This window comes from Gobius niger (genome assembly GCF_951799975.1).
Source record: "Gobius niger genome assembly, chromosome: 14".
NCBI classification, from domain to species: domain Eukaryota; kingdom Metazoa; phylum Chordata; class Actinopteri; order Gobiiformes; family Gobiidae; genus Gobius; species Gobius niger.
In genome coordinates this window covers 6259734-6274633 of record NC_136865.1, presented here as the reverse complement: position 1 = coordinate 6274633, position 14900 = coordinate 6259734, and the positions used below count along the sequence as shown (strand labels likewise).

At 38.6% G+C, this 14900-nt stretch overlaps 3 protein-coding genes across 3 annotated transcripts; 1 reads left to right on the top strand and 2 right to left on the bottom strand.

Annotated features, from left to right (window-relative positions):
• Window positions 1-236: 236 nt before the first annotated feature.
• On the top strand, window positions 237-5579 carry mrps18b (mitochondrial ribosomal protein S18B; the record flags this gene model as incomplete). The annotated part of the gene is made up of 7 exons (XM_079571372.1): window positions 237-338; window positions 998-1160; window positions 1235-1332; window positions 1418-1486; window positions 3118-3184; window positions 3262-3321; window positions 5290-5579. 7 exons carry the CDS (start codon window positions 237-239, stop codon window positions 5490-5492), a joined length of 762 nt encoding a protein of 253 aa, XP_079427498.1. The 3' UTR covers window positions 5493-5579.
• Window positions 5580-7601: 2022 nt separating this feature from the next.
• LOC306973441 (nuclear factor 7, brain-like) lies at window positions 7602-9210 on the bottom strand (the record flags this gene model as incomplete). The annotated part of the gene is made up of 3 exons (XM_079570364.1): window positions 7602-7813; window positions 7997-8738; window positions 8959-9210. The coding sequence occupies 3 exons, from the start codon at window positions 9208-9210 to the stop codon at window positions 7602-7604; spliced, it is 1206 nt and encodes a 401-aa protein (XP_079426490.1).
• A 2576-nt stretch (window positions 9211-11786) lies between these two features.
• On the bottom strand, window positions 11787-13371 carry LOC306973440 (nuclear factor 7, brain-like; the record flags this gene model as incomplete). Its single annotated transcript, XM_079570363.1, has 3 exons — window positions 13110-13371; window positions 12254-12953; window positions 11787-11998 (listed from the first exon to the last, which is right to left on the bottom strand). Exons 1-3 carry the CDS (start codon window positions 13359-13361, stop codon window positions 11787-11789), a joined length of 1164 nt encoding a protein of 387 aa, XP_079426489.1. The 5' UTR covers window positions 13362-13371.
• Window positions 13372-14900: the final 1529 nt, after the last annotated feature.

Sequence of the window (14900 nt, the reverse complement as noted above, 5' to 3'; positions counted from 1 at the left end):
AATGTTATATATAGTTATGGCTAAGATGGCGCCCGAAAGCCTACTCTCTCGCCTGTTCTGCTCACGTGACTTACAGAGCTAATGTGACGTCATCGTGTGTCTAATCATTTCCAAATAATCTCAAACATAAAATAAAAACGTGAAAGACTACAATGATTGCGTTGACGATACTACAAACAATTCTAAACATAATTTTAGAAAAAGTTTATTCCTACTTCACCTCTCACCCCCTACCTATGCCCCCACTCAGAAACAACATGGCCGCCTCCATGCAAGGCGTTGCGAAGGTTTTATGGCGAATAACGCCTTCAATTTTGCATCCTCTTCGGGTTTATCAGGTATTCATTTGTCACACTTTCATCGCGTGCTATATGATTTATAAAGCCTCAACCAAGACATGTCGCATGAACGCTTTTTACACGTAAGGAGGCCAAATGATGCTCCTGTTAGCTGTGGGGGCTTATGTGTTGGGGTAAATGCGTTTTGTAAGATGGGAAAAGGCTTAAATAATGTTTTTTCAATGTATTAGGAAACCCATAGATTTAACATTTCATGCGCAAACAATGTGCCTATTAGTACAACATTTTCGTGAATATGTTTTCACGAGCAGCACAAGCATTACAATATTGTCAGCTCCTAAAACGTTCACATTTATTTTAGGAGCTGTGTATTGTAAGATTGTGTTCCCTCTTCTTGGTTATTATTTCTTACAAATACTGTCTTGCACAGTACATTTCATTTGTCTTTCTTGGATTGCACATACATTTACCGTTTTGTTCCCCAATCTGAACCTTATTAAAGAAGTACAAGTGAGGTTCTCCACTTTGAGATAAAAACAAAATATTGTCATGTCTCCAAACCATTACCCCAAATAAGGTCCTAAAGTTGGCTATGTAAGATTAATCCTTGAACATGACTTTTTTGTGTCCCGAGATCGGGGTAAACATGTTCAAATCAAAACACTACTTTACTACAACTTTTTTTTTCCCGTCTGCAGCCCTGTCTCCAGAGGTTGCCACTCCGAGCGAGGCTTCCCCCTGTGTATTCATCACGTCACCCTTTCTGCCAAGCGGCTTCACTAGAAGACAAGGGCGCTGCTGAGGCTGTCGAGTCTCTGTCCCGCTACAAAGAAAAACCCTGGGAATATCTGGAGAGTGAAGGTGCCTGTGTGCACGATTACCTCATTCAGTTTGTGTCTTCACGTGTAACAAGTTTTGTTTTTATATGTTGACAGAATATATCCAAAAGTACGGAAGCGATCCCATATACACAGGCTACAGGAGAAACCATAAAGGAGGAATCCCCCCGCAGAAAACACGAAAGAAGTGCATTGTAAAACACATCTCTCCTTTGACATTGATGCAGGGCTGCTTTCAATGTTTTATTTTACAGAACTTAAATTCCATTTGTTTTACAGAGAGGGGACAAGGTTTGTGGAAACCCTTGCCCAATCTGTCGAGATCAAAATATTATTATTCATCACCAGGTGTGTTGGCTTCTCTTTTATGATTACATTTAAGGTTTTAACCTCTTTGCCCCCGCCATGACCGAGCACATTTTCTCCAGTTCAGCTTTACCCAAATCTAAAAGCTTCTGGACTGGAGCTTACAGCCGATAGGGCAGAGTAACGCCTCATTTGAACGCAAAGACCTACAAAACAGATCTAGACGGATTTTTCCTTACATTGTTGCTGGGCTCTTGACACTTTTTTTTTTTTTGTTGTAGTAGCTTTTTTGTTTCTTTTTTGTCTGTTTTCTTTTGTTGCTTTTTCCATCCTTGTTTTCGTCACTTTTTTTCCCGCGTTTTCATCCTGGTTTTTGTGGCTTTTTGTTTTGCATTTTTATCTCATGCTTGTCACTTTTTCACCATCATGTTATTGTCTGCTCATGTACTCCTCGCTTTAGTCATTTCTTTTTGGTTGCGTTTTCATCCTGTTTTTGTCCCTTTTTTAAACTTTTTTTTAAAATTGGGTAATGCCAAACTGGAGAAAATCTGCCCGGTTTATGCAGGGGGTTAAGTGGTTGAGCACGATGACCAGTACATGTTTTTCCAGTATCTCGGGACAAACGAAACTAGCAAGGTAGTTAATTTGCATAAGTAAGCAGCGGAGAGAGTGTCCTAGCAGAGGACCTTAGTGACAGACACATTTACAATTACTAAAAGAAAATCCACATATATAGCACCAACTAATAAAACTACAATACCAAAGATGCTCTAATTTCCAAACAACCTAATGGCTGTTTCCCCTATAATGAACAAGCGGCAGATTTTCCACAAATGCACCAATTGCATTTTATGGCGTTTATCTCATGTCTGGGTACAAGTCAAGTAAGTATAATAACACGTTTTCTAATCAATTATGAATATAGAGGTTAGTGGTGCAAGAAATATGAGCCTGCATAATTGAGACATTTTGGGGGAATTGGTGGGTTTATTATATGAACTTTGATGGTAGCGGTTTATTATGTTTGCATAGGGCTGGGTGCCAGTACATTTTTTTCTGATACCGGTACTTAAACGATACTTGCTTTTCGATAGAAATACCCGAACGATAGTTTTTTTTCGATGCCTATGCTAAATTATTTGTCATGTAGAATCAAAAAACAGATTAATAATGTAATTATTACTTTTGCTACTATTTCATTTCTTTTGCATTTGTATCATTTGTTTGAGGTGAAACAAATGAGAAACTTCCTTCAACTACAAAAGAGGGAGAAATCATTTTCCAAGTTTTTCGTACTTTTTTTTTTTTTTCTTTTTTGTTTTTCGATTTCCCCCCCCCCCCTCAATTTTTTACAGATTTTGCCCCAAATTTTCCCATTTTTTTTTGTTTTTCCCAATTTTTTACCCAAATTTTCTCACTTTTTTTTTTTTCATTTCTTTTCAACTTGTGTGTTTACCTTTTTAAATTTTGATGACCAACAGCATCAAAACTTGAATATAAAGTTTTTATATTTCTTTTCAGTACCTGCTTTCAATACTTTTATTTCTTCTATACCAGTAGTGCCGGAACCTTATTTTTTTGATACCAGACTGGTATCATTTAACGGTACCCCGCCCTACATGTGTCACACGTGTGAACTCTCATACTAACAAGGCTTAACTGTTCCTCTTCAGAATGTGAAGCTGCTGGAGCAGTTCATCAGCTCCCACACAGGCATGATCCATGACCCGACCAAAACTGGTGAGCTGATCTCGAAAAGCCTTTGAAACTAATGACAGCGAAACTATCATCAATGCTCCTCATGTGTGTGCTCTCAGGTGTGTGCATGAAGCAGCAGAAGGAACTGACTGAAGCGATCCATGCAGCGCGCGATCATGGTAAGCAAGATCTACCATTTATTACCGTAATGGGGGACTTTATGGAACTCAACCACATCAAAGCCTGCTAAACCAGCTTAGCTTTACCCAAATCTAAAAGCAAAAACGCGACAAAAGAGCGTCAAAAACATGCCGGAAAAGCAACAATAACACAATTAAAAAGCAACAAAAGCACCTGACTAAAGAGTGATGAAAAATTAAAAAACGCAATTAAAAAAAGCCGCAATAATAAAACACTTCCAAAATGTGACAAAGCGTGCTGGAAAAACAACAATAGCGTGACTAAAGAGTGATGAAAAAGGAACAAAAATGATTAATCCTTTTAATGTGACCTGGTTTCTGCTTTTACCATGACCTGAAGAAACGTAACCTCTTAACTCTTAAAGTTTCATCTCCTTTTTGTCTTGTTTTGGTAAGGTTTTTTGTCATCTTCTTGTTGCTTTTTCCCTTGCTTTTTTGTCGTGTTTTTGTCGTTTACAAAAAAAAAAGATTGTGTTGTTGTTATTTTCCAGCACGTTTTTGTTGCTCTTTTGTTGCTTCTTTGTTGCTTTTTAATCACGTTTTAATCCTTGTCTTCAGTTAAAGGAGCTATACCTCATTTTACTTCTAGTAATGGAATTACATTTATTTTGTCCTCCTATAGTATTGTAAACTCAAACATTTGTGGGAAAAACAGTGCATCAAATTATAAAACATTTGTATCAATGTTATGAACTTTTAGAGTATTTTTCTTATGCTTTTGTGAAAGTGACGCCGAAAAGTGAGTCAGTTCTGCTCAAAACTATTAAAGTTTTAAAAAACGTCAAAATATTTAACTATTTATAACCAATTTTAAAAAAAAATGCCACTAACATGAAATTACGGAGAAAATGTGAAAACTCAACTTTACATAAAAACAAAAAAAAACGATCAAAATCAAAGTTGTTACTGATCTTTGACAGAGACAAATGTTTCAAAATGTAAATCCTAATTCTGCCCAAACTCACTTTTATGTGGAAAATAAACCATTTTTGTGTTCTTTTTTTTTTGTCATTTTTAAATTGGCTATACAACAGTAAAATATTTTTGATATTTGTTCAAACTTTGGTAGTTTTGTGCAGAACGGAAGTGGATTAACATAATTATGTGAAAAAAGTTAGAAAATATGTTCATCTACAATATTTTTACAGCCGTCAAAAAGTGGCATGAAAAGCCACTAATGTAAGATGAGGGTAGTAAATTTGTACAGGCTGCATCAGTGACCAATATGAAATTTTTAAATTATATTTTGATAATGTTTGTCAAACTACGTTTTTGTTAGAAAAAAATAGTAAAATGTCTCAAATATAGAAAAAGTTATGGCCAAATTAACAGTAAAAAATGGCCAAAAGTGGCACAAAATGCCCCAATGGAAGACCAGGGTTAATCCTTTTTTTTGTCGCTTGTTTGTTGTGTTTTTGTCGCTCTATTTTTTATTTTTATTTTTTGTATTTTCATCCTTGTTTTCGTCACTATTTTTGACATTTTTGTTCAAGAAAGCTTTTAGATTTGGGTCAAGCCAAACTGGAGACAATGTCCTTGGTTAAAGTGAGGGTTAACAGGTTAACAAACAAGAGTTTAAAAGCACTTTACTTTATTTTGTTGTGTTTGGCGTTGTCTTTCAAATAGCGGATCTGCACTTTAAATAACTCTAAAAGGAAACGACATCTTGACATATGCACAACCTTATAGTATACTGTTGATTATACATTGATGACCTGCAACAAGAAAGCAAAAAGCAGTGAGTATTTGTAATCTACAAAAGTTGCAACAAATAAAATCATGGGTAAACGTTCAAACAAATTTTGAATGACCCCCTTTAATAAGAACAAGTAGTATTTTCATTTTGTTTTGTTTTTATAGTTAGATTACGTCCATACTAAAACAAAAATCAAACTTTGCACGAAATGCTTTTTCACTTACCCATCTGCACTCTTGCTCTCCCTGCAGGCTTCCTTCCTTTTCAGATTCCATATGTGGAGTTCATAGGAGAAGACTACTCCAACTCCCATGATGCAGTGGGGAAAACTCCTCCCCCCCCTCCCTCTGCTACAGCGGGGGAAAGTTGGTATAAATGGTACGGCCAGTTAACACCCGACGAGAACGAAGTGGCCAAAGTCAAGAAAAAGTACAAGGCGTATTTAAAAAAGTGAAGACGAGCTGTTTTACTTTGTATTGTGTGTGTACAGCGTATACCATTAAAGATGAACCATGGACATGAAGACAAAAAATATAATTGATTTTTTCTTTTTCTCCATCAAAAAAACAAGAATCTATTTCAGGGTTTTTTGCAGGGAGTGTTAAATGTCATTAAAAAACATTCAATTGGATTCGAACTGGAAAATATGACATTGCTCAATAATTGTTACTGTACAAGTTCATCAAAAGAGCGCGCTGCGAGGCGACGGCGGGAAATGTTTTTTATTTCACTATTTTACTCTGTTGGAAAACATTTAGATGAATAAAGAAAAAGAAAAAAAGGGAGAGAAAATATAGCAAGATGTTTTATCTTTTTTTTTATGACGGAAGGCAGGAAGGATGGGAGAAGGAAGGAGGGGATGTGAAATAGAAAGAAAGGAAGGAAGAGGGGGGGAGGGGAGGGACAGAGAACGAAATAAAGAGGGAGGGGAGAGAGGGGGAGAGAGAAAGGAAGGAAGAGAGGGAGAGAGAAGGGAAGGAAGGGAGGGAGGGAGAGATAAAGAAAGAAAGAAAGAGGGAGGGGAGAAAGGGAGAGAGGAAGGAAGGAAGGGGGAGAGAGAATGGAAGGAAGGAAGAGGGGAGGGAGAAAGAAAAATAAAGAGGGAGGGGAGAGAGAAAGAAAGGAAGAAAGGGTGAAGAGGGAGAGGGAAAGGAAGGAAGGGGGAGAGAGAGAATGAAAGGAAGGAAGGGAGAGAGAAAAAAGGAAGAGGGAGGGAGAGAAAGAAAGAAATAAAGAGGGAGGGGAGAAAGGGAGAGAGGAAGGAAGGAAGGAAGAGGGGAGGGAGAAAGAAAAATAAAGAGGGAGGGAGAGAGAAAGAAAGGAAGAGAGGGTGAAGAGGGAGAGAGGAAGGAAGGAAGGGGGAGAGAATGAAAGGAAGGAAGAGAGGGAGGGGAGGGAGAGAGAAAGAAAGAAATAGAGGGAGGGGAGAGAGAAAGAAAGGAAGAGAGGGTGAAGAGGGAGGGAGAGAGAAAGAGGGAGGGGAAAGAGAAAGAAAGAAAGAAAGAAAGAAAAGGGGGAGGCAGGGAGGAGGAGAGGAAGAAAGGAAGGAAGGGAAGGGAAGGAGGGACGTCCATAAACCACCACCAGAGCTCGCTAAACGCACGTGTACACTTCACCCAATTTTTAGTGATTTGAGCAAAAATGTATGTCCCCTTTCCAGATAGACGGAAACCCATCCTGATCAGGGGGAAAAGAAATATGTTTTTAATGACGTAAAAGTGTAATTCATGAGGAATTGTGCTCATGTTAAACAAAACAGACTGTGCCCTTGGTGATTTTAAGATTCCTGCAACTAGAACTTTAGATTCACTTATTCTGCGTCATACATGGGTCACTATTGGAAATGAATTCAAAATCAGCTACTTTAACTTTTAATCCAGTAGAAAAGTACAGATACAGGCTGTAAAATGTGGTTAAGTTAATAATGGTTAGTAGTGTCCCTGCTGAAGTTGCACCATTATGAGACAGACATGGAGGAACCCTGGCAACCGCAGATTCAACCTTTCAGAGTTGTGTTTCTATTTCAGCTCTGGAGTGGGGTATATTAAAAAAAAAAGAAGAAAAAAAATGTCGGGCCTAATACATGCTCATTTTAGTTTATTATTAGTAGGATGACCGCGTTAAAAAGTGTTTTTTTCAAATACAATTTACCTTGAAAAATTTAAAAATAAACGAATAAATAAAATAGTGGTACATTTCCAACCTACATTTATTTTTCAACCACAATTTATCTGGAAATATTGACATTTTTGCCCTGTATGTACCCAGTTTTTAGTTCAAGAGTCCCAACATCAAGAAAAAGGTCAAAGTACACAACCAGTGGGTCCTGTTTGAAAAAAAAAAAAAAAACTCTCAAACATTTTATTAAGCTTTTATTGCAAAACATTCACAGCTGCGCTAGGCCTACACAATATTACAGGTTACATGTTGCCGTATTTCACAATAGCAAAAAACTAAACTGTCAAAGCAAAAACAAATATGTCAGGGATCATCCTTTTTGACGACCTGGTGAGGTCTTCAAATCTGAAGTATTTGACGTCAGGGTTAAGGCTTTTTGTGTGCATCAGTATCGGCATATCACCAGGGGGTCATTATTAGAGTTGGACTTACCCAACATGAAGTGTGCTGACACTGGGAAGTAGACATTAGCTAAGCTCGCAGTGTGGATGTGCTCCATGTTGTCTGCGTTGTAGAAGGACAACTCCTTTCTGGGGCAGTTCAGGTAGATCCCTATTTTCTGAGGTTTGCCTTGAACTGCTAGAACTGTGGAGTACCCTGAAGGATAGATTTGAAAGGTACCAGCATTGTGACTCAAGTAAATATTAGGTACACCCAACTGCCAATTACTATGTTGACCCACATAAACCTCCCAGTAATGCTGCCCTGCGAATGTGTCTGTGCTTTGTGTAGAGCTGGGCTGTTGATTCGAGCTATAAACTGTAAATCCACAATTGTTACCGTACTGATTATTTCCTTGTTTCAGTTGATTATACGTTGCACTGCGCTGATCCTGAGACACCATCAGGCTGGTTTGGTAATTTTTCAGAAGCAGCTGTTCCTCTCGGGGCGTCACCACCTGAAGCATCTCCTTCCACACGAACAGCTGCAGGTGGCTCTCGTACGGCCCCAGGGACAGTTCAATCTTCTGCACCTGGAAATTTCCTCTTTTGGGCTTGAAGGAATATTTTACCGCCTTGGCTTCCTTCTCCATAGACCACGTCTTCAGGAATCGCTCATGGTCTTGTATTTGCAGAGCAGACGTCACCGTTTCCTCCAGCTTCCTGTTCTCAGCGATGGCGGCTTCCATGTCACGCAGCTTCTCGCTCATCTGGTTTAGACCGGCTTCCTCATCAGAATTCACTTTAACAGTGAGCTCTTTTTCCCTCCTCTTCAGAAACTTGTACATTTCCTCAAACTTGCTGCTGATCAGTGATTTCAGCTCTCCAGATCGCCGCTTGGTGCTGTCCACCTCCCCCTTCTGTGACTGGACCAGGGTCTCCAGAGCGTCAGTATCTGCAGATATCTTTTGAGCTATATTCTGCAGCTCTCCTCGCACCAGAGCAGCAGCTTCACTCACAGGTTTGAATTTGTGCGACTGGTGTTTCTGTGAGTCTCTGCAGATCACACATACGAGCTGTTGGTCCGTGATGCAGTACAACTTCAGCTTCTCGTCATGTTCAGGGCACAAAAACTCTGCTTTCTAGAGAGAAAGAGGGAGACGAGAGAGAGGGAGAGAGAGGGAGGGAGAGAAAGATAGAAAGGAAGAGAGAGAAAAAGAAAGAGAGAGTTAATCTTCAAATAAAAAAGGCAGCTTTTGTCATATTTACAGTTAGTTATTATACTATTTCCGTTGTGAAAGTTAACTAAATAAGTTAATTACTCACAAAATGTATCCCACCAGATTCAGAACCCTCTCTTACCTCTTTGTCATGTCTGTACTGTAGTTTCTGCTTGGTTTTCTCCACCAGACTCTTCAGGACATGGTTGGTTAGAAGAGACTGTCCCTCTGTGTCCACTGAGGCTCGACACACTGGACAGTTCTTCTGTTTGTCCAGAGACACGCTGATACACTCTCTGCAGAACGAGTGTCCACACAGGAGCATCACCGGCTCCGTGAACACCGACAGGCAGATGGAGCAGGTCAGGTCTTCAGAGACACACGGTGAAGCCATGGCCTCGCTGTGAAAGCTACTGAATCAACTCAGTAAATCAACTGTTCAATCCAGAGGCAGATTTCCCAGAAATGCCACACCCTCTTTGGCTAGTTTGCAAGTAAAATTCAGGCACACCTGTTTTGAAAGGTGAACATGTAGTTTTGTAGCCCTACCTTTGTAGATGTGTTGCCACTAGGTTTTCATTTTTCAGAAATGTAAACCTGCTCACTTCTTTCGGTCTTATAAAAGTGTCATAAAGGTGAGGCCTACACAATCTAATGATCTAATCGAAACAGCAGATAAATGTTTGTTTTTTTGTTTATTATTTATTTCAAGACTATTCACATTGTAGAGTGTATGTGTACATAGAGGGATTTATGTTTGAAACCAAAAAAAGTCAAACAGATTCTTGAAAATAGCCGCCTTTTCCTTTGATAACTGCTTTGCACTTTTGACATTTTCTCAGTGAGCTTTACAATGCAGTCACCAGAAATGGTTTTCACTTCACAGACTGTTAGACCATTTCAGGGACGACCTTGTGAAGCTCTTTGAGAAAATGCCAAAGTGTGGCAATTTTTAAGAATTTAAAACATAAAACGAACAAAAATAAAGAAAAGCTGACACATAAAAAGTGTTTCCCAATTTTTGACGGTAGGCCTTCTACTGTACTACTACTTTATTCTTGTGGCCTATAAATGGAGATCACGTTTGTCCCGTCTCCAAAAATAATATCTAGTCAGTCCTTTCCTTGGGTCAGCAATATTTTTATGTTGAATTTTTATATATGTGTAAAATAAAATATAATAACATATAATATTTTGAGATAATGCCGTCAGGTTGGCAATACCAAGTCCCTTTAAATCATCCCTTTAAGTCATCTTTAAATCGAATAGATAAACACTTTCTTGATTTTCATGTCTCTCACTCTGTTCAACAAACTGAAGCAAATTTGACTTCAAAGGTAATATTTTGTGTAGTATATAAAAATGTAAGTAAAGTCCATTACAAATACCATATTTCCATTATATTCTATTGGGGGGGAAAATAAAGTGATTTTATTTATGTGCCTACAATGGAAATAAGATCCAATCTGATGAAATACAATAAAAATGTCAAATTTCACTCCTTTCTTCTAATTGAAATGCGGACATTTTAAAATCCATTGTTTTAAACTGCACAAGAGGAAAGAAAAACATGTATAATGGAAGTCAATGGGGCTGTTCCAGCCATTGCATTGTTCGAATAAAGAATCAGCCGCTAATGAAAAAATATAAATATAAACTATTTTAATTCACCTCTTTGACACATACAAGGCTCCGCCCTCCTTTTAAGTGCAAGTTTCTAAGTTTTTAGCTTTATGTGTTGAAATTTGGATTTTTACAGTTAAAATCTAGAAATGTATTAAATGTTACATAACATAACATATAAAGTAGTTCATGAGATTTATCCCACACACAAACAAAATAAGTGGGAACAAAATATTGAATAATGTAGATTTTATAGTGTAAAGTATAGTGTTTTATGTAAGTAAATGTTTGTACACCAGGGTGGCGAAAGGCTGCAAAGGTGTAAATCGCTCATAACAGAAAAAAACACAAATTCAGTAAAATCACTTTGTTTTATTGCATTTTTCAAATAAATGTTTCCTATTTATAGTTTTACCTCAGTATTTTTTTGTTGGTTACATTACCACCTCTCATTTTACAATACAAACCTGTGACAATTGTACTTTTTTGAGTAAATTTTTCGGCCTTTTACTTGTGCGTACCATTGAATTGATGATAGCAGGTTCAGGCCCTGAGGCAACAAAACAGCCCCACACCATGATGCTCCTGCACCAACTTCACAGTGAGGAGAGGGTTTTGATGTTGGTGCTGTCCCATTTTTCCTCACACATGACGTTGCGTGTTCCTCCCAAACTATTCAACTTTGGGTTCATCAAACCAGGTAATATGTTGCCAGTTGTGCTGTGGAGGTACTTTAATTATTTTATTAAAGTTAAAATAGTTAGTAGTGTCCCTGCTGTAGGCCTACCATTATGACAGACATGGAAGAATCAAGGAAACCTCAGATTTAACCTTTCAGAGTTGTGTTTCCATTTCAGCTCTGGGGTGGGGTAGGCTATATTAAATTTTTTTTTTTTTAAAGTGAAAAAAATAAATAAATAAATAAAAAATAAAATAGTGGTACATTTCCAACCTACATTTATTTTTTAACCACAATTTATCTGGAAATATTGAAGAAAGTGGGACGTCTCTAACATTTTTGCCCTGTAGCTACTGTACCCAGTGTTGAGTTTATACTTTTTAAGACTCCCAACCTCAGGAATAAGAAAAAGGTCAAAGTACAAAACCAATGGGTCCTGTTTGAAAAAAAATAAACCTCTCAAACATTTTATTAAGCTTTTATTGCAAAACATTCACAGCTGCGCTAGGCCTACACAATATTACAGGTTACATGTTGCCGTATTTCACAATAGCAAAAAACTAAACTGTCAAAGCAAAAACAAACATGCCGGGATCATCCTTTTTGACGACCTGGTGAGGTCTCAAATCTGAAGTATTTGAGGTCAGGGTTAACGCTTTTTGTGTGTCTCAGTATCGACATATCACCAGGGGGTCATTATTAGAGCCGGGGTAACCCAATGTGAAGTGCGCTGACACTGGGAAGGAGACATTAGCTAAGCTCGCAGTGTGGATGTGCTCCATGTTATCTGCGTTGTAGAAGGACAACTCCTTTCTGGGGCAGTTCAGGTAGATCCCAATTTTCTGGGGTTTGCCTTGAACTTCTAGAACTGTGGAGCGCCCTGAAGTGTAGATGTGAAAGGTACCGGCATTGTGACTCAAGTAAATATCAGGTACACCCAACTGCCAATTACTATGTTGACCCACATAAACCTCCCAGTAATGCTGCCCTGCAAATGAATCTGTGCTTTGTGTAGAGCTGGGTTGTTTATTCTGCACATAACTATATACACCACAACAATATCCATAACCTGAGCGACCTCTGCGACAACCCCCACAGTGTTGACTAGTTTCCTGCAGTTGATTCAATGTTGCACTGCGCTGATCCTGAGACACCATCAGGCTGGGTTGGTCCTTTTTCAGAAGCAGCTGTTCCTCTCGGGGCGTCGCCGCCTGAAGCATCTCCTTCCACACAAACAGCTGCAGGTGGCTCTCGTACGGCCCCAGGGACAGTTCAATCTTCTGTACCTGGAAGTCTCCACCTTTGGGCTTGAAGGAACACATGACCGCCTTGGCTTCCTTCTCCATAGACCACGTCTTCAGGAATCGCTCATGGTCTTGCATTTGCAGAGCAAACGTCACGGTTTCCTCCAGCTTCCTGTTCTCAGCAATGGCGGTTTCCATGTCACGCAGCTTCTCGCTCATCTGGTTTGGACCGGCTTCCTCATCAAAATTCACTTTAACAGGGAGCTCTTTTTCCCTCTTCTTCAGAAACTTGTACATTTCCCTAAATTTCTGACTTATCAGTGATTTCAGCTCTCCAGATCGCTGCTTGGTGCTGTCCACCTCCTCCCTCTGTGACTGGACCAGGGTCTCCAGAGCGTCAGTATCTGCAGATATCTTTTGAGCTATATTCTGCATCTCTGCTCTCACCAGAGCAGCAGCTTCACTCACAGGTTTGAATTTGTGTGACTCATGTTTCTGTGAGTCTCTGCAGATCACACACGCGAGCTGTTGGTCGGTGATGCAGTACAGCTTCAGCTTCTCGTCATGTTCAGGGCACAAAAACTCAGCTTCCTAGAGAGAGGGAGAGGTAGCGTGTTAATATTCAAATAAAAGAGGCAGTTTTGTAATATTTACAGTTTGTGCGCTACTAAATAAGCTATTTACAGGTAAAAAATGCCACAGGCTAATCACAAAATGTATCCCACCAGATTCAAAACCCTCTCTTACCTCTTTGTCATGTCTGTACTGTAGTTTCTGCTTGGTTTTCTCCACCAGACTCTTCAGGACATGGTTGGTTAGAAGAGACTGTCCCTCTGTGTCCACTGAGGCTCGACACACTGGACAGTTCTTCTGTTTGTCCAGAGACACGCTGATACACTCTCTGCAGAACGAGTGTCCACACAGGAGCATCACCGGCTCCGTGAACACCGACAGGCAGATGGAGCAGGTCAGGTCTTCAGAGACACACGGTGAAGCCATGGCCTCGCTGTGAAAGCAACTGAATCAACTCAGTAAATCAACTGTTCAATCCAGAGGCAGATTTCCCAGAAATGCCACACCCTCTTTGGCTAGTTTGCAAGTAAAATTCAGGCACACCTGTTTTGAAAGGTGAACATGTAGTTTTGTAGCCCTACCTTTGTAGATGTGTTGCCACTAGGTTTTCATTTTTCAGAAATGTAAACCTGCTCACTTCTTTCGGTCTTATAAAAGTGTCATAAAGGTGAGGCCTACACAATCTAATGATCTAATCGAAACAGCAGATAAATGTTTGTTTTTTTGTTTATTATTTATTTCAAGACTATTCACATTGTAGAGTGTATGTGTACATAGAGGGATTTATGTTTGAAACCAAAAAAAGTCAAACAGATTCTTGAAAATAGCCGCCTTTTCCTTTGATAACTGCTTTGCACTTTTGACATTTTCTCAGTGAGCTTTACAATGCAGTCACCAGAAATGGTTTTCACTTCACAGACTGTTAGACCATTTCAGGGACGACCTTGTGAAGCTCTTTGAGAAAACGCCAAAGTGTGGCAATTTTTAAGAATTTAAAACATAAAACGAACAAAAATAAAGAAAAGCTGACACATAAAAAGTGTTTCCCAATTTTTGACGGTAGGCCTACTACTGTACTACTACTTTATTCTTGTGGCCTATAAATGGAGATCACGTTTGTCCCGTCTCCAAAAATAATATCTAGTCTGTCCTTTCCTTGGGTCAGCAATATTTTTATGTTGAATTTTTATATATGTGTAAAATAAAATATAATATTTTGAGATAATGCCGTCAGGTTGTCAATACCAAGTCCCTTTAAATCATCCCTTTAAGTCATCTTTAAATCGAATAGATAAACACTTTCTTGATTTTCATGTCTCTCACTCTGTTCAACAAACTGAAGCAAATTTGACTTCAAAGGTAATATTTTGTGTAGTATATAAAAATGTAAGTAAAGTCCATTACAAATACCATATTTCCATTATATTCTATTGGGGGGAAAAATAAAGTGATTTTATTTATGTGCCTACAATGGAAATAAGATCCAATCTGATGAAATACAATAAAAATGTCAAATTTCACTCCTTTCTTCTAATTGAAATGCGGACATTTTAAAATCCATAGTTTTAAACTGTACAAGAGGAAAGAAAAACATGTATAATGGAAGTCAATGGGGCTGTTCCAGCCATTGCATTGTTCGAATAAAGAATCAGCCGCTAATGAAAAAATATAAATATAAACTATTTTAATTCACCTCTTTGACACATACAAGGCTCCGCCCTCCTTTTAAGTGCAAGTTTCTAAGTTTTTAGCTTTATGTGTTGAAATTTGGATTTTTACAGTTAAAATCTAGAAATGTATTAAATGTTACATAACATAACATATAAAGTAGTTCATGAGATTTATCCCACACATAAACAAAATAAGTGGGAACAAAATATTGAATAATGTAGATTTTATAGTGTAAAGTATAGTGTTTTATGTAAGTAAATGTTTGTCCACCAGGGTGGCGAAAGGCTGCAAAGT